We start from the raw sequence: 19047 nt of genomic DNA on the forward strand, positions 1-19047 counted from the left end.
GAATGACAGCTGAATAGAAATGCCAACAAAGAATTAATGCCCACTCCGATGACGGTCAAGTCAGGTCATCTAGAGCTTCCTGTCCCGCTCTCTCTCTTCCTCTTCCTCCGCCCGTCTGCTCTCAGCGAAGGGCAGGATGAGCCGCGGAGACCTGCCCGCTCCTCTAGCTCCAGCGCAATCCCCGCGTCTGCGCTGAAGCCGGACTGGGAAACGGAGCGGGCGCGGCGAGAAGAGGCGGGACCAGGCAGAAGTGGGCGTGACCGGGGCTACCGGAGGGAGGTGTGGTCGGACCTTGGTGGGCGGGACGGGAGGGGCGGGGTCATGGCCTAATCCGGGCGGCCGCAGAAGCGGTGGAATTTAGAAAGGAAGCGGACGCCGCGGGGCGAGGCGGGGTCAGGCCGCGATGGGCGGGGACGAGGGCGGGGCCACAGGTGGGGCTCGCTCCGGGGCAGGCGGAGCCCGGGGTTTGGCGGGGAGAGGCAGGGCCGAGCCGGGTGGGTGGGGCCGGAGAAGAGGGTGCTGTACCGGGCGGGGTTCACAGCGCGCGGGGGCCGAGCCCTGCTACTCCGTCGGCGGCCGGCTCTCGAGCTGCACTGCCTGCTGGATCCCGGGACGCGGCGCCCGGTGGGTGGAGGGCGAAGGAACGCTGCGATGGCCCCAGGGGAACTCTCGGGGTCCGCGGTCCTGGCCGCCGCTGTCTTCGTGGGAGGCACCGTGAGTTCGCCGCTAGTGGCCCCGGGTGAGTGTCCCGTCGGGGCCTGGGCGCTCGGGAGGAGGCGAGGGGTCCGGACGGCAGCCCCGTTGTGCACTGAGCTGCCCTTGCCCTGGCAGAGCCGCGGGATCCCGACGCTGAACATCTGGCTGTTGGAGGGTGGCCGGGCCGGGTGCGGCGCTGGGCGACGGCTCCCGTCCCTCCCTTCCCGCTTGCCCGGGACCCGCCTTCCCTCCTCTCGCCCGCTCCTCTGAGGACCTGTTACCCCTAGCCCGCCCCTCTGAGCTGTCCGGGGTGTAGGGACTGGGCCTGGTCTTGGCTTCCGTCCGGGCGCTTCCCGCCAGGCTGAGCACCTTGGAGCCCCGCGGACCCCTTGCCGCGCTTGTCCTCAAAGGCCCCGCGAGCGAAAGATCGACACCGGCGACCGGGTGCGCTGTCGTAGCTCCCCCCACCTTTGTTTTATATCTTAAGACCTTGGGGAGTTCCATTTCTTTCCTTTCCAAGTTTTCATTAATTGTAGTGGTTGATGGATTCTTGGGGGCTTTCAGATGTCTTCCCCACATATCCTGGATAAATCAGGCTTGGAAAAAGGGAAGGCGCGTTTGTAAACTTACATTTTTTTTTTCTTCTTTGAGTCAATTCCTGTCACCACAAAGGAACCTTCTGTGGTCAGAGCAGGAAGCCACCAGCAGAGACCATAAAAGTGTTGTCTTCAATGACGAATTTGGAGCAGGAGTTTTTAATTGAAATCTAAGAGGACGTGTAACTTTTACGGAAGTCCAGTCTTACACTCTTGTTTTTACGGCTGTAGACCCCAGGGATTCCTTGCCACTGGTTTCCTTCTTAATTGCCACTTTACAGCACTAGTTAAATAATAATAATAAACGCATACCTTCTCGGCCAGTTGGGGTTACCACAGCCTGGAATCTTACATCAGCAAGCTCTTCCAAGCTTGAGTGGCTCCTCCTCACGTCCAAATAATAAGCATCTGGAAGCCTTCCAACCGTGACTATCTCCTCCATACAGACACATACACTGCTTGCTCTTTACTCCTGAGAAGATTCGAATCTCTTACAGTTTAAACTGGCTTATCACTTTGGCCTTCACTTTTTCACAGAAAACAACATGTTAGGAAGGCAACAGGATGGAGAGTATGTCTCCTGAGCCTTTATTAGCAGACCCGTATTTTTCAGTCATCCCTCCTGGGGAAATGGAAGCTAGTGACATGTATTACTGGATGGGAGATTTTCGTTTTCACCCCGTGTTTCATGGCTGAGACAAGTGGGTGCATCATCAGGTTCAAATTGCACTCGGGGTTGTAGACCGTACGTAGCTGCCCCAGAATTTGAATAGCTTAACCTGGGAATAAAATTGTTAAAAAATCAGCATTGGATGCATATAATCAGCCATCAGCCAGAGATGTCCATTCCTGGGTTAAGTTTGTGTTTCGATGGATCTCTGAGCAACACTCAGCTCTCAGGTTTGGTATGTGATGAAAAAAGTTCTCATCGAATTGCAGAGCAATGTTTTTTGATGAAAGTTTACCATTGAAGAAGAACAAAGTATCTAAAAAGGAAAGAGTACAAAGGTGCCCGTGTGACTTGAGGCCTGTATGAAGAAAAGATGTCCTGACCAGCTAACATCTGGTCCTCTTGGAATCTATGACGGTATTAATGTTTGTAGGTAATGTTTTAGGAAAGTAGGAAGAAGGAAATAGGCAGCAGCGTTGAGTGCTTGCTGTATGCCAAGCTTTGAATTGGGTGATTAATATGCTTTCTCTACACTTATTTCTCAGAGTCCTATGAAGTTCTTATTTACGGTGAGGCAACTGAGGCCCAGAGCAGTTAAATAATTGGCCCAGTCACATAGCTGATGTATCAGTCAGCCTTCAATCAGAGAAGCAGAACCAGTGGGAGGTGAGCGTGTGTGTATGTGTGTGTGTATCTTTATATGTATCTTTGATAACCTAGCCTGCTTGATTCCAAAGTTCATTCTCTCTACCGTACCCCACTTCTCCCCAGAGAGAAAACAGAACAGAAATCAACCTCAGCAGTCTTGTTGAAATTCTAAGATCGGAAGTGTAGGACATCCTAAAATTGTAAGCATGTGGTTAGCAGAAGTTGGGAAGCAGAGAAAAGGACAGATAACTTCACAGTGGGTAGTGACAATGTCTCTTTCTTTTCCTGCCTGCTAGAAGGATCTCGTTAAACTTCTGTCTCTTAGAAGCCACATTCGAAACTGTATACCACAGGCATCAGAAGGGATGATTTTCCACATCTTGGCTTATTTATGCCCTTAAGGTTTCTGGTTACTCAACCTTTGGGCTTATTAGTTTCTCTACCAGACAATGGGCACGGCCTTCTAGAAAGGAGTGGGTGGAAAAGGTTCGGGGGCTGGTGAAGAGAGAACGGCACTCTCCTCCGGTTTTGTGGGCTTCCATCCAGCCTCCTACTCCTCATCTGATGCTAAAGATAAGCTTTATTAAATTCTGGGTTCTCCTTTGGCCAGGTAGCAGCCAAGCTGTGCAGCCACATAATAACATAGTCAGTGGACAGAATGTTTTGAGCAAGCATCCTGGGAGCTGAGACTTCCATGCCCAAATCTAATTTAAAGAGGAAATGAAAAATTTGAGAAGTGCCTTTCATTCTCTTCTCCCCCTTTTGCCCCCCTAAAGGAAATTAATCAAACAGATGATATGGGAGTTTCAGTAGTTGAATTCAAATGAGACAGGCCAAAGCCCCAAGGCAATAGAAAAAAAATTTCATTGTTACTTTTTAAAGAATTTGGCTCTGATGTTGAAGCTTACTTACATGTTAAGACAAAAGAGAAATTATTTAAAACTAACAAAAAATGATTTAAATTGTCATTGGTTAAAACTGTTATGTTGAGTGGTTTCTAATTATTTTAGGGCACTTCAGTAATTGGTAAAGATTTGGTGGGCTCCTGATAGCAGGGAGAATAAGGAGTCTGGTGTGCCAACAAGGACTAAACTTGGAATTTGGAGTTGGTTCATTGTAGACACTTCACTCTTTTTGGAGGAAGGATGCGGTGTTTCTTATACCTGTTTTGTGGCAGGCTCTGGTCTGAGTATTCAGATCATTTAATTCTTCAACACCCTGTCAGCTATGTGGTTTTATTCCTGTGTTTATAGATGAGAACATCGGGTATCTGAGAAGTTAACTTGAAAAAGTCACTGAAATATTTAAGTTGGATTTTGACCTTCAGTCAGATCTGTTAGCTTCTGAAGCCCGTTCTTATTATTAGTAAATCATTTTGGTTTTCTTGCTAGTGAGAAATTTCTTTTTATTTGACGATATTTATAAAGAATCACCAAGTAATAGGCCAATGGCAAGATAGAGTGGAAAGAGCACCAAGCTCTAAGACAGCCCTGGAGTGGAAGTCAGGGAGAACCCCTGCCACTTCGGGGAGTGTGGCTGTCTATGACTCTGTTTTCTTACCTATAAAATGGGCATGTGCTAGCTCCTATCGTTGCCTGCCTTACCGACTGCCAGTGAGCATATCTCTTATCCTTTGTACTGTTTCTTTCTGGATTTCTTTCCCATGGTGTCCATTACGCTGGACTTAAAATGTCAGCCAAATTGTCTAATAAATGTAGACCACACGTCCTATAAAGTTGTCATTCTGGAGGTGGTGGTTGTTATGCAAAGAAAGGTTCATTGTATGTTTATAAAAGCCCAGAGTGGCACCTCAGATTCGTGAATTTGCTGCCATTGACTGGGAGTTATGTAGACAGGCCTTCTTTTTCCATTTCCCTTCAGCTAAAATACAGTGCTGTTGGTCCTTTTGGAAAATTCTCCCAAAGATTTAAAGATTTAAAGGGGAAACAATTACCCTTTGGTCTTGTTACTCCAAGGCACTCGCCACTGTTAGTGTATTTCCTTCTAGTTTTCTCTCTATTTTTTTGCTTGGATAGGATCATAATGCAAATATAATTTTGTATCCTGTGTTTTTCTTTCTTCTTTTTTTTAAAGATTTTATTTATTTACTTGAGAGAGAGAGAGAGCAAGCGCGCACAAGCAGGGAGAGCAGCAGAGGGAGAGGGAGAAGCAGGCTTCCCAATGAGCAGGGACCCTGGGAACGTGACCTGAGCCGAAGGCAGATGCTTAACCGACTGAGCCACCCAGGCACCCCGATCCTGTGTTTTTCCTTTAATATTATATGTGAAGTCTCTCCATTTCCCTACCTACTCAAAAAATTGCTGCATAATATTTTATTGTATGGATTCACTGATTTGGTGACTCTGTCTTAGATTTCAGTTGTTGCTAGTTATTTTTAATTGAATTTGAATTTTCGAATGAATTAGGTTATTTTTGAAAATTTTAAAAATTTTATTTATTTGAGAGAGAGTGAAAGAGCATGAGTGGGGGGAGGGGCAGAGGCAGAAGGAGAAGCAGTCTCCCCGCTGAGCAGGGAGCCCGATGTGGGGCTTGATCCCAGGACCCCGGGATCATGACCTGAGCCGAAGGCAGACGCTTAACCGACTGAGCCACCCAGGCGCCCCTCAAATGAATTGCTTCAGTGAATGTCTGTGTGTAAAGCTTTGTCTAGATACCGATGATGTCCATGGAAAAGGAGTTCTTGGAAAGGCGGTGTTGGGGTCAAAGGTATTTGTGTTTTTGAGGCCATTGATGACACCACCATCGATGGTCTGAAGGTTGTCCCAGTTTACTGCTCACCGCAGTGTCGAAGGACTCAGTTTTCAAACTGTTGGCATTGTCTCAGAAAAACACATTTGCTAATTTATAAGGCAAAGAGTGGTACCTTGATTGTTCTAATTTGTACGTCTTTGATTACTGGTAGGTTGACTATGTTTTCTAGTATTTGAGCCATTTGCACATGCCTGTAATCCCTTTTGGACAATTCTGAAGTCAGAAAAGCTCTGAACACCAAGTTTTTGAGGCTTTTTTGCATACCCCACTGGTGGTAAAACCTAACCAGAACCAATATAAGATTCTGTAGTATGTATTCATTTCACTTGGTTCGAATATTACTAAATTTTGCTGCAGTAATCCCAATAAATTTGATTTTGGCGTGTTACATAATGTGTGCTAAATGCATTGCATTACCTTTCTAGAATCTACAAAGTCTGAATTTCGAGGCACATCTGACCTCCAGGTTTTCAGCGAAAGGATTTTGGTCCTGCATTTCCTCTCCATGACTCATTTGTTCTTGTCTGTGGCAGTCAAATGTACAACTGCTTAAAATAGTAAAATATCCTATGGAGAAAAGTAACTCCTCAAATGAGTGGTACCTCATGAAAAGAAGCACTATTTTGGTATCCTAGTGTGGAATCTGCTAAAATAAAGATACCTGGGCAAAGCTGAGGTTTTCTCTTTTCTCAGTGGCTTTGGGGATGGATGCCCCCTATAATGGCAACTTTATGGAGAAGCTGGGCTCCGTTTCTCCTCTGCCAGTTACTGACATGGCTCTCTTTGTAAGGGGGAAAAAGCCAGAATCTGCCCAGGGACTTTTTGGGGAGGGAGGGATGGATAGAAAGTGGCAGATACCCCAGGCAAACTGAGTTTCTCTGCCGGTCATCTCACCTTGAGAATCCTTTTGCCAAACTGTGGAACTCAGGGCAACTGGTTTTCTGTTGTGCCTTCGCCATCCCCCAAGGCCCCCACCTTCTTGTCTTTCCTCATCCCAGCATTCTTTCTTTCTTTTTTTTTTTTTAAGATTTTATTTATTTATTTGAGAGAGAGAGAGAGATAGGGAGAAGAGAGCACAAGCTGGGAGGAGAGGGAGAAGCAGGCTCCCCACTGAGCTGGGAGACTGATGTGGGGCTCGAACCCAGGACCCCGGGATCATGACCTGAGCTGAAGGCAGACACGTAACTGGCTGAGCCATCCAGGCACCCCTGCTCATCCCAGGGTTCTAAACAGCTGCAGCTCTCCCGACTCTCCCCTCCCGTCATTCTGTTTGCATGCTCCTGTGTGTTTGCATTCCCACCACTAAATAAAATGCTGTTGTACGGAGGGGAAAAATCTGAACCACTTTCCTCATCTGTATTAGGGAGAAAATGTGGGGTTGTTGTGACAATTACATGAGCTCTAAAACATGAGAGTTAATGGCACAGTGTTTGGCACATAGTAAGTACCAAGAAAGTATATTATTATTATTTTGTCCTGAACCAAATACTAACCTACCACCACTATCCGGTGAGACAAACTTCCTAAGTGCTCCAGCATTTTCCTTTCAGGTCCTCTGCTATTGCCTGAGGCATCCCCTATCTCATCTAGCTTCCCAGCTGCCACTGAGGCTGGTTGTGTAATGACAGGGGTGGGGGTTGAGGAAGCAATGTTGGGAGCACCTGAGGCCTCAAGGGGGGAGGAATAGGGACGAGTGGGCTTGGCAGGGAGTTCTCTTGTGATGCATGGGATATGTGGGGCTGAGCCATTGGCTACCAAAATTAGGCAAGGAAGGAGAGCAAGACAAAAGGAAAAAAACCATTGCCTTTATAAGGGTAGAATGTGACACTTTGTTTCGGAAGAGTTCTGGAAGATTCATTCATCAATTATCTGGTTATCTCTAGCCAGTCGATCCAAAAGTATAGTCACAGAATTTTGACAGTGTTCTCCTAGGATTTGATGTGATCATCCTCCTGACATACTTTGTGATTATTCAGGGTTGGACTGATCATTGTTCCTCTTACCATTGCTGACTAGTGAATGTTGCATTGAAGTAAATCTTATGATGAATGTGGTTTAATAAGAAATATATTTAGTCTTTGCCCCCAGTTCCTGGCACAAAGTTCCTCAAACCCTTAGAAGTTCCCAAGTGGTAGGAGTGTCTTTTGTGATTCATGAGGAGCCCCCTTAGAGGGGATGCTCTGGACTCAGGATGGTACCCTAGGTAGCCTCAGGATGGGGCTGGTCCTCTGAAAGGTCATGTGGTTAGAGGATTGGAACTTTCAGCTTCACCCACCAACCTCTGGGAAGGGGAAGAGTTAGCGGGGAGAGCTTCTGATTAAGTGCTTTAAAAAAACTTTTGAACAACAAGACTGGATGAACTTCTGGGTTGGTGAATGCCTGGAGGTGTGTGGAGAGTAGCGCATTTAGAAAGCGTGGACATTCCACATCCTTTCCTCATACCTTACCATATGTGTCTCTCCTATCTGGTTGTTCCAGAGTCATATCTTTTCTAAGAAACCGGTGAGCCAGTAAGTCAAATGTTTCTCTCAGTGTTGTGAGCCGCTTCAGCAAATTAATTGCACCCAAGTGTGGAGTTACGGGAACCTCTGATTTATAGCCTGTGGATCAGAAGCACAAGGTGACAACCTGGACTTGGAATTGCCATCCAAGGTGAGGGGATGGGCAGGCTTGTAGGACTGAGCCCTTAACTTGTGGGATCTGATGCTCTACCCAGGTAAATAGCCTCAGGATACAATTATTGCTTGGTGGTGCTAGGAAAAACACATACTGGAATGAGGAAGTAGAATTCTGTAGCATTAGGGGCTGGAAGGAACCTTGACCATCTCCTCAAAGCTTATTTAGAATTGAGGACACTAAGTTGGCCTAGCCAGGACTTAAGCAGTTTCCTTTACTCGGTCTAGGACTCTTCCCATTGTGTTAAAGCTGGCTCTCCATTGAAGTGGCCCCAGTTCTGCTGCTTCTGATAAGGCTCCTTGGTCTACATTTGCACTTAATCCTCATGCTGGTTTCCCAGCTCTCTGGATCTGGGTAAGCAGGACTTGAGATGCATGACTGAGGCTAACTGACTTATGGAGCGATTGTGGTGTTTTTAGCGCTAAAACCTTAGTTACAGTCAGAGGGGATTTTGGTGGTCATCTTGTAATTAACCCGCTCTCTTTGCAGATGGGGAAACCGAGCCCCGAGGAGTTCAGTGGCCTGTGGGAGTCAGGAACAGCATTAGCCTGTAGTGGGGGAGCAGACCATTAAGCTTGGTGAGGAGAGGGCCTGTGTATGTGTCTTGGGCACTGTCCGCGGCTAAGATCCAAGCACAGGACCTAGAACAGAGCAGACACTTAAATACTGGAAGGAAGGAAGCCAGAGTTGGAATCCAGGTGTCTGACTTGGCTTTTTGTTTACAATAAAGTGAAGGGTTAGGCTTTCCAGTATTCACCCACAAATGTTAGCTATAGTCTCCCCTCTCTGTCCCTTCTCGAATTAATAAGAGGCTGTTTTGTCTGCCGGCTTCTATGGGCCATATTGTTCCCCAGGCCTGAGGTGCAAAAATCTGGTCATTGTGAAAAAAAAGAATGACGATAAAAGTAAGCAAGTACTGTTTCATCGGGTAAGTATGGTAGGACATTGATATGTTTGGAAGTGTTAATGAAAATTTTCAAAGCAAAAGTTTTCAAAACCCAAATCCATTCACGAAACTGTTTTCAAAGGTGAACTAAATTCAACTGTGTTTCTAGAACCAGGGCACCAAAGGCATCTATTAATGTGTGTCTGTCATGTTCCATAATACTTTATATCTTTCTTTTATGCCTTTGTTTCACGGGACGGTGCTTTGATATATTTATTAATTCAGCAAATGTTAGTAAAGTGCCTTACCGTGCGCAAGGTCCTGGGGATGAAGTGATGTGAACAAAACAGACTCAGTCTGTGCCTTTATGGAGCTAGCAGGTTCTCTGGGAAGGTGGTAAAACAGGCAATAATGATAAAGTGTCTTTAGTATGTTTGGCACGTGGCGCAAGTACCTAACCTGGGGCTGGGGGTGGGATGAGAGAGTCTATACCCATCCTTCAAGCTGAGATCAAGGGTAGCACTCCCAAGAAACCTTCCCTAGGTTTTCCCTCTGATTTTATCTCCTGGGAATGGATGCGCAGAGTGCATGAAGGCCTATGGCATCCATCCCGTGGTATTAAACATTAAATTCTATGCAGTTGTTCTCACTGTGTCTGTCTGACCAGCGGTCCTTGGGGCAGCAGAGCGTGGAAGACATGCTCAACTGTTTCAAGGCTTGATCAGATTCTTGCAAGCTCTCTGAGAAGCAGGCTTCTGTAGTCTCGGTCTCGCAGAGATGAGAAAACACATTTACTGAGGATTCACCAAGATGAAGAGAAGTGAAATGTCTCACTCACGTCACAGATGAGGGGAAACCACAGCTAAATGGATGTTCCTTGTTCTCAAATGTTCTCTGTTATTATTGTGTGAAATTGTATGCACTGTGTGCTCAGCACCACAGGTAAAAGGAAGGTTGTATATTTAATCTTTTTCTTTTTTTTAACTTTTTCACCATAGGCCCATCTACTTAAAGGAAATGAAGGCATCAGAAATTGAATGCAGGTTTTGCTTTTTAGTGGAAAATGGGCTGTTTTCCAAGGAATTCTTTAGGAATTGTCCTTTTTGCTTTAAGAGTAAATCTTTGAATGGAGTAATTCAGTTTACATGTCATTAGGTTTATAAATGAATTTTTTAGAAGTTTTAGCATAAGGGGGATATTAAGGAAAAATGGACTTCAGTTTCCTAAAAAGACACAAATTAGACAATTATGCCATTACCCTTCTTTTTTTTTTTTTTTTAAAGATTTTATTTAGTTTTTAGAGAGTGAGCGAGAGAGAAACAGCATGAGAGGGGAGAGGGTCAGAGGGAGAAGCAGGCTCCCCGCCGAGCGGGGAGCCCGATGCGGGACTCGATCCCAGGACCCTGGGATCATGACCCGAGTCGAAGGCAGACGCCCAACCATCTGAGCCACCCAGGCGCCCTATGCCATTACCCTTCTTAACAGGCCAGATAAGTTTAGCTGAGTGGTTGAAGATTTATAAAGAACCCATACATAAAATGTCACGTGATAGGTAGAGTTAAAACCAAACAAACAAAAAATCCTTTTCAATATCGGCAACATCCTTCCTCCCCCGTGCTTAAATACAGGCATAACGTGCTTTTGTGACATTCCTGTAAGGGGTGGAAGCTTGAAGAATTCACGGGGCTTTCTGTCTCACGATATAACTCGGCAGTGCTAATTTTCAAATGTTCTAACAGCTCTTCATAGCTGGAAGTCTCCAACACAATCGTGTGAATTATCTACATGATACAAACAGCAGCCTGGGATTTCCTGGCATTGGTGAACTGGCAGATGGCTCATGAACAGGCATTCCTTCATTTTTCTTCGCATGTGTGTGCTGTATGCATGTGGAGCCTTAATTCCTTTGCAGCTTCCTCAATTCTTTCCAACCTCCTCCTCCTCCTCCATTAAAGGCAAAACACAAAACAAGTGTGGCTAGAAACAAGAGGCATTGAAGATTGCTGGAAGCTAGGTGATAGAGCCAGGAAGCAGGGTTCCGAGGGAAAAATCTATTTCATACGCAGGATTGCCAAGTTCGTGTCTTAATATAGCCTTTGCAGGTGAAACAGGTAGATATTCCCTACAGGCAGCGTGCGATTCATGAAAAAACAAAGGGCCTTACTTGAGATACTATTAGGTATTGTGTAGGTATGTAAAATTAAAAAAACTGAACAAAACAAGCTTGGTTTCTGTCCTCCGCAGACTTGAGATTCAGAAGGGAAAGATAAGCTCTGAATACAAATCACTGTAGAATAATGGAGAATGAGTTTGGTACAATCCAAGAACTACAAAATGCTGTATGGAATCCCAGAAGAGGGAGTTGCCTTCTGATAGGAGAGGTGGAAGGGACTTCAACATGCCAAAAGCCTGGTGTTGTCAGCGGACCCTAAAGGGAGTGGAGGGGCGGCATGGCCAACACAAGGAACAGCCTGTGCGAAGGTGTGGAGGCAGGACAGGACAAGTCAGTGCAGAGCCGGTATGAACGGAGGGTTCCTCAGTGAAAATTGCAGATGGGAGGCTGAGGTGAGGCTGTGGAGCTCCAGAAACTGTGCACTTTATTGTGTAGGCAGTGGGGGCCTAAGGCTGGGTGGAGTGGAGGATGGGGGATCCGAAGGGGGGCCCCCAGGCACTGGGATGTGATGGCAGAGCCCCAGAGGCTGAGCTCAGTAAGTCCTGAGTTTGAGACATGGCCCCAGTACCTCAGCAAAGCAGCCGATATTGCTGTGCCTTCTTGTTGTTTCTAAGTTGCTGCTTTGGAGAGGCAGAAACAGACAGAGACAGAGAGATGGGGGAGGGGAGGGCCAAGAGGTGGGGACAGGGCTGAGGAGACCATCTGTTCTTTATGCATCTCAGAATTGTTTGGCATATCAAATGAATAACATAGTTCTTGGTCAGTGATAGAAATACAACACATAGTGTATAGGTTTAATTAATACCTATGACATCTAGAGAGAAACAGTTTTTCAAAGTTTAAGGAGTGCTGGGAAACCGGAATCATGAAGTAAGGGCAGCATGTAGTCTTGATGGTGTAAGGGTCAGGAAAAGTTCATAATGGTGAAAGCTAGCTAATTGTGTATTTGTGTTCTGTTACAGTAAATCCTCTGACGTTGTACAAATCAGCTTGACTCCTGAATTCTTAATCGTTAAGCATTTATTCTCAGAAGAATGTTGTGCATTTCTGTTTCTTTCCCCCTATTGTTGGTCAGGTTCTCATTGTTTTCTCTTCCCTTGAGGTCGTGGGGGGGGAGGCGTGTTGGCCATCAGTGTATAGAGCAGTGTCTTTAAATAAAACCTGCAGATCAGCACTGGGGTGATTTCGAAAACGCTGCTTGGCTAAGGGCTTCATCTCCTTGTCATTTCTGGCAAGTCCGTTTTCTTCCGTCCCTTGGTTTTTTTACAACAACGTGACCAAGTTGATTTAGGGAGAAGGAAATAATCTGCTTGAAAGTACTAGTGTACGTTAGGCACCTACATGTTACACAAATGGTAGTTTCTAGACAATGGATGTGGTGTGACTTAGTTCCTGGGTGGGAGTGGGAAGGGGGAAGACGAAGAGAAAGAGAGTTCTTTTGCTTCAACCATATGATAAAATAGTTGATCTTTTCTATGCTGTTCAGTGCTGTATCTTGATATATAAATGAGCAAAGACTCTAGACTTTGAGTCAGTGTGGAATAATAAAACATATTTGTCCCTGGTTCCTGGCACAGAACTCCTAAAACCCTTGGGATTTTTTGAGCGCTAGGAGTGTCTTTTGTTATTCATGATGAGCCCTTTATTATACCTGAGTTTATACTAATGGATGACTCTTGGGCCCCTAGATAGCTTCCGGATGAGGGCTGTTTGCCAGAGGAACCAACAACAGGATTCAAGGGTTGGAACTTTCAGTCCCATCCTCTGATTTCAGGGAAGGAAGAGGGACTGGTGATTGAATTAATCCATGGCCAGTGACTTAATCATGCCTATGTGAGAAACTTCCATAAAAACTTGGAATTTAGGGATGTGCTGGGAGGGTGGTATGTCCAGAGAAAGCACGGAAGCACCGCACACAGCCCCCGCCCCCCATACTTTGCCCTGTGCGTCTCTTTCATTTGGCTCTTCCTGAGTCATATCGTTTATAATCAAACTGTAATCCTAAGTGTTAGAGTTTTCCTGAGTTCTGTGAGTTATTCTAGAAAATTGGCGAACCTGAGGAAGAGCATGGAAATCCCTGAATTTGTCGTTGGTTAGCCTGGGGACACCATTTGCAGCCGGTGGCTGAAGTGGGGGCAGTCTTGTGGGACTGAGCCCTTCAACCTATGGGGTTGGGACTAGCTCCAGTGGTTGGGATCAGAACTGAACTGAATTGTAGGACACCCAGTTGGTGATGGAGAATTGGTTGTTGGAAAATGAAATAGTCAAGTCTTTCCTGTTTGGAAAAACCAACTCATGATATTAAAACGTTATGCTTGGAGGACTCTCTTTGAAATTATGGTGGTTTACTATTTAGATAAGGACTCAGAAGGCATTTAAAGAAATATAGAGGGAAAGAAAAGAAATTATCAGGCCAGGGCTTTATTGTTTATGAACTTACATTGTGTTTTATAGTGTAATAAAGTAGAAGTTATACCACTGTGTGGTTTTCTTTGACCCTTCTGTCCTGTGGTGTAACTCAAAGATTTCATAGCATTGTCTCTGCCTCCAGTCAGTGGAAATACCTAGTATATAAATATTAGGGATTGCACTTACGAGTAGTTTCCTTACTGGGGGATTTCCAGAATTATGGTTACTTCTACAGCATTAATATTACTATTAATTAATTACTTTTAATTAATTTAATTAATTTAATTAAAATTACTGTTGATTATGAAATCACCAATATTTGACTACTTTTGACTTACAGTGACAATAGTTTCATATGGTTCAAACTAATAGTAATGAAGGTTTCTTACTGATTTTTTTATCTGTAGTTTTTTTTTTTTTTTTAAAGATTTTATTTATTTATTTGACAGAGAGAGACACAGTGAGAGAGGGAACACAAGCAGGGGGAGTGGGAGAGGGAGAATCAGGCTTCCCGCCGAGCAGGGAGCCCGATGCGGGGCTTGATCCCAGGACCCTGGGATCATGACCTGAGCTGAAGGCAGGCGCTTAACGGCTGAGCCACCCAGGCGCCCCTATCTGTAGTTTTAAAAAAACAACTGTAGTGATTATCGTCAAGATATTTTAGAAAATTCAAGGAGTAGAAAAAGAAAAAGGTACTTCCCATGTTCTACCGACAAAAGATACAAAACATTAAAAAGAAAATTAAAATAACTTACAGTCTTACCACACAGAGATAACTACTGTAAACATTTTGCTATCTTTTTTTTGCAATAAAACTGGGATCATGTTAGCTCAAAATCCTGCTTTTATTTATTTTTTTCACTTAATGTTTTCATTTACAATTGATATAACTTTAGACAAAGGGATATGGCAGATCTGGTCCCTTCACACGATTGTTCCTATTGTTTTAAAAGTCAAAGGGAAGTTTAGGATTTCCGAGTAATCAACAATTATAACAGTATTAAATGTGGATCAGGATGGCTTTTTGATTTTGCTTTTTATAAATGATAGCAGGAATTTTATTTTGAATTTAGTACTTGACACCAAAAAAAAAAAATAGATTGACTTAGAGAATATAAATAATTTAAATGCATTTTCCTTCCCAATGATTGGCTCACTAAGAAAAACCATTCTGTCATTCTACGTTTATTATTGAATTAGATGAGTTAATGATTACCCATAGATTTTCTACTTAAGACTCTAACTCAACTAGAGATGAGCTATCCCATTTCGTGGAACTTTACTTAATATCAGAACTGTTAACTCACACATCAGAGGCCATAGAGCCCAGAGTATTGTGTTCTGGGGCCTGGCTGCCTCGATTAAAATCTTAGGTGAGCTGCTTGCCAGCTGTGTGACCTGATGGAAGTTACTTGACCTCTTTGTGCTCTACTTTTCATATCTGCAAAATGGAGCGGAAACAAATAGCACCCTTCATAGAGTGATTGTAAGGGTTAAATGAGTTCATCCCTATCATACTCGGAATGGTATTTATACAAAGTATGCGCAAATACGTGACTGTTATTAATAGTACTTTTCCTTGGGTCTAAGCCTTGGGGCTGGTTTTCAGAGTTCTTGTTTGAGTGTTGTGCTAGTGACCTTCGCATGGTGTCTTGCCCTTAAACTCAGCTTCTCTGTGTCTAGGGTTTTCCTAATTACTTCTATTTACTCTTTCCCTCCTTTGCCTTTTTGCAAAGTGATGGTATTTTGTCTCCTAGCCCCCCCCTTGGCTTTGCTCTTTCTCTCGCGGCACTTGGGGAGGCTTCACATGGGAGGACTTCAACCGGGTCGTGACCTCGGTGCTCCACATTCACTCATCGTGGTTTCCCGCTTCCCATGTTCCCAGGAGGCCGGCCACGTGCCTGGCTTGCAGGAACCCTGCCTGCCCAAGTGTGACTAATGGGAAAATCCTGTGTTGAGGACTTTTTGTAGCTTTCTGTTTAATCATGCTCCTCTTCCTGTTCCTGGAAGGAAGGCAAGCGCGGGGCCCGCGTGGGGGGCCCCGGGGGGACGGGGGTGGCGGCGCCCCGCGGTGCTGCGTCGGGAGCCCCGTGGTGGCAGGTGCTCCTCACCTGCAGGGCTTATGCAGTGATTCAGTCCCCCACATTTAACACGGCCTCCTCCGGTGCGGCTCCTGGGGTTCGCGCCTTTTCCTACGAGTCGGTTTCGTGTCCCCGGCTGAGTTGATCGACGCAGCGATAAAAAACTAACATTCACTGGGCACTTACTCTGTGCTAGGCAGATGGGTAAACCCGAGTTCATCTCATTTAATGCTTAGAAACGATTCTCTTATTATCTGCATTTTAGGGATGAGGAAACTGAGGCACAGGGACGTGAATTGACTTACCTGGGGTCACAGAGAGCTAAGAAGCAAGTTGAATGAACACAGTGCAGCTGAGAACAAGCTGGTTCCCGCTTTTGCTTCTTTCTAGGGAGCAGCTTTGCCACAGACCTTGGTTCAGATCCTGGCCATTCCCCAGATGAGTGACCTTGACTTCAATATTTCGTTCTTTCATGTCCCCATTTCTAAAATGGGTTTGGTCATAGCACCTATCTCAGAATCATGACAATTAAAGGAAAAAGATAATGGGAGTAAAGACGCCTGGCACATAATAAGCTCTCAGTAAATGTCCGCTGCTCTTAGCAGTTGGGGATAGAGTGGATGACCACAGGAGAATCAATCTCTCTGCCTCGCTCCCTCTGCTCGTCTTCCTCCTTGAAGCCCTTGCTTAGCTCCAGCCGGCTCATCAACACCCCGTTGTTTTCCCCCGTGGTTAGTTTGTGTTGTCTTCTGCTTGCACGATGGAAACTACTTGGCTGAACTCCGACCCTGGCAGGGGCGGGTTGTACCAGAAACCAGGGACCTAGATCCCAGAGACCTGGTCCTCTATGCCAACTCCCTCGCTGGAACTTGCTGGAGGAGTCAGTGGTTCCTAAGGGACCCCCTTCCCTCACCCTCGCTCTTGCTGTTTCTGCTGGAAACAGGCCTGCTGGGCTTGTCCTCTTCTTCCTATTTGGTGGTTTCATCCTGACACTTGCCGTTAGCTTTCCCCCATAGTTTGAATAATTTCTAACCTTGTCCCTGCTTGGCCTCTTGCGAGGAATGTACACGATTGAATTGATCTGTTAGGAATTGCAACCTTGTGAAAAGTGGGCAGTGGCTCTGGTAAGAGTATGTAAACACGTCTCCTAATTTATCGTCCCTTTACGGATCTAACGATTTGGAATGTAGTGGAGTCCCATGAAAATCTAGTTGAGGGCCAATTCCCCAAGCTGGGTTTAGGAATGTGCTATTTGCGGCCTTCTTTTGAATCTTTGCTAACGGCAACCTTCTGTTGATTTCAATGAGCACAGAGGCTTGCTGGTATATTAACATCTTTCAGAAAGCTTACCCAACAAGTGTGTAAAGTACAAGCTATATCAGTTATCCAGCTCTGAAAATAATCTTTGTTTTTTAAAAACTGTCAGTATTTGGCAAATGGGTGTGTAAGTACACTGGACATTCTGTCCTACAAATAGCATCTTGACCAAACTGCTGATCAAGTTACAGGCAAACTGGACACTCAATTACCCAGGAGCCCTTCTGGAAGGGGATAGAGTCTGCTTTCCCAGTTTCTCAGGTTCCATGTAGCAAATGGTTAAGGGGCTCGGCACTGTGTTCCAGAACTGTGAGAGGGATGAAGAGGTGCAAAAACAGGACGCCCTCCCCTCCACTTGGGGAGACAAGTGTGTTTGACTTAAACCAGGGTTTTTCTGTGAGTTCTTTTTTTTTTTTAACCGTTTTATTTATGTATTTGAGAGAGAGAGAGAGAAAGAGCATGAGCAGGGTGAGGGGCAGAGGCAGAGGGAGAAGCAGACTCCCCACTGAGCAGGAAGCCAGACATGGGGCTCGATCCCAGGAACCTTGAGACCATGATCTGAGCCGAAGGCAGACGCTTAACTGACTGAGCCCCGCAGGTGCCTCTTCTTGTGAGTTCTTTGTCACATTTGGGTTTCCTAACTTTGATTGCAGTTCTGTGTCCCAGTGATGTGTCTTGTAGTGAAGGGGGCGGGGAGGGTGTCAGCAAGTGTGAGTTGTGGTTCTTCTGTCTCAATTTTCTGCGTCTACCCAGTGATGTCATGTTAGGCCACTGATTTACTTGCAAAATGAGGATCTCATCCAGCCTCTTGGTTATCCCCTTGGGATTAGAGGTTTCCATAAAATAATGAATGTAAAAGTTTCAAACGTCATTTGGGTAGGAACTTTTATATCTTGTATGGTGTCTCTAGCTAATGTATATGATCAAAGATTTTCCTCCTCCTGAGTCCCTTGCTTTCTGTCCCTTTCTCCCTTCTATTTCTGAAAGACTTGTAGATGCCATGTAACTAACACATTAGTTACATATTATGTTTGTGTCAACTATGGAATTGCTTCTAAGTACAATACTTAGTAATAATGTGAAAACATACCTCTGTGAACAAGATGGTTTTCAACAGGAAAACATTTTCGTTTCCCTTTCACAGTTTATGGAAGGGCAAAACAGCATTATACTTTAGAGTGATCTTTTGCTTTTGCAGTGAAAAATTAATATTGGGTAATTTTACGCTGCTGAGATCTTTCTTTCTTTCTTTTTTAAAGATTTTATTTATTTATTTAACACAGAGAGAGAGACAGCGAGAGAGGGAACACAAGCAGGGAGAGTGGGAAAGGGAGAAGCAGGCTTTCTGCCGAGCAGCGAGCCCGATGCGGGGCTCGATCCCAGGACTCTGGGACCATGACCTGAGCCGAAGGCAGATGCTTAACGACTGAGCCACCTAGGTGCCCCTGAGATCTTTTTTAAAAAATGAATTTATTACAAATTTCATCTTGCTCTAGCTGGTTTTAATCATTTTTCGTGAAGAAGATTTTTACATTAAAAAAAGATGAGTGCAGATTTCAATATTTATCGTACATAATAGGGTCTTTTGGAGAGAGGCAGTCTTTTTAGGGCTTAAGGGCATTATAGTGGGTGGATGTGGACCTGGGCTCCAGCCCAGCTCTGTGATCAGCTGCTGATGGTTGAACCTACCTGTTTACTGTGAGGTCTGTGTCCCTAGATAAAACTGAAGGCACCACCACTCTTCCAGGCCCTGTGAGACAGCGGCTAAGAGTGTGGGGCCCAGGGGTCCACCTTACAGATGTTGTGGAAATGAAACGACGTTGTCCAGGAAGCATCCAGAACAGTGCCTGGCGCGCTGCAAACACTCAGTAAATGCTGCCATTATGATTATTTTAATGTAGCAACTCATTCTTCAAAACATGCCACCTGTCACAAAGCATCTAAAGTGAAGATTAGATTTCTGAAGTTTTGTTGCTTTAAGGTCACTTCAAACAAACGACTTTTTAAAAATTCCATTACTTTCTTGTTTGGATATGATTTACAGTTTGAAAGGTGCAGAAGGGGAAAATGAAAGTGTCTCTCACTCCTCTTCTCCAGCCATCCAGCCCCTCCCCAGAAGACCG

General features: G+C 45.1%; 1 protein-coding gene across 2 annotated transcripts in view; it reads left to right on the top strand.

Annotated features, from left to right (window-relative positions):
* The first annotated feature begins 522 nt into the window (after nt 1-522).
* RELL1 (RELT like 1) overlaps nt 523-19047 on the top strand; it is a 63141-nt gene continuing 44616 nt past the window's right edge. The window contains exons 1-2 of one of the 2 annotated variants that reach the window (XM_081812489.1): nt 570-739; nt 2508-2628. Coding sequence is in view for 1 of the 2 variants with exons in the window: in XM_006731250.3 (XP_006731313.2) it covers nt 652-739 (88 nt within the window). In the remaining variant the exon portion in view is untranslated. Of the gene's footprint in view, nt 740-2507; nt 2629-19047 lie in introns of both variants that reach the window. The other variant, XM_006731250.3, reaches the window with a different exon arrangement.

The sequence above is a fragment of the Leptonychotes weddellii genome, chromosome 2 (genome assembly GCF_054177405.1).
Source record: "Leptonychotes weddellii isolate Sample4059 chromosome 2, ASM5417740v2, whole genome shotgun sequence".
NCBI classification, from domain to species: domain Eukaryota; kingdom Metazoa; phylum Chordata; class Mammalia; order Carnivora; family Phocidae; genus Leptonychotes; species Leptonychotes weddellii.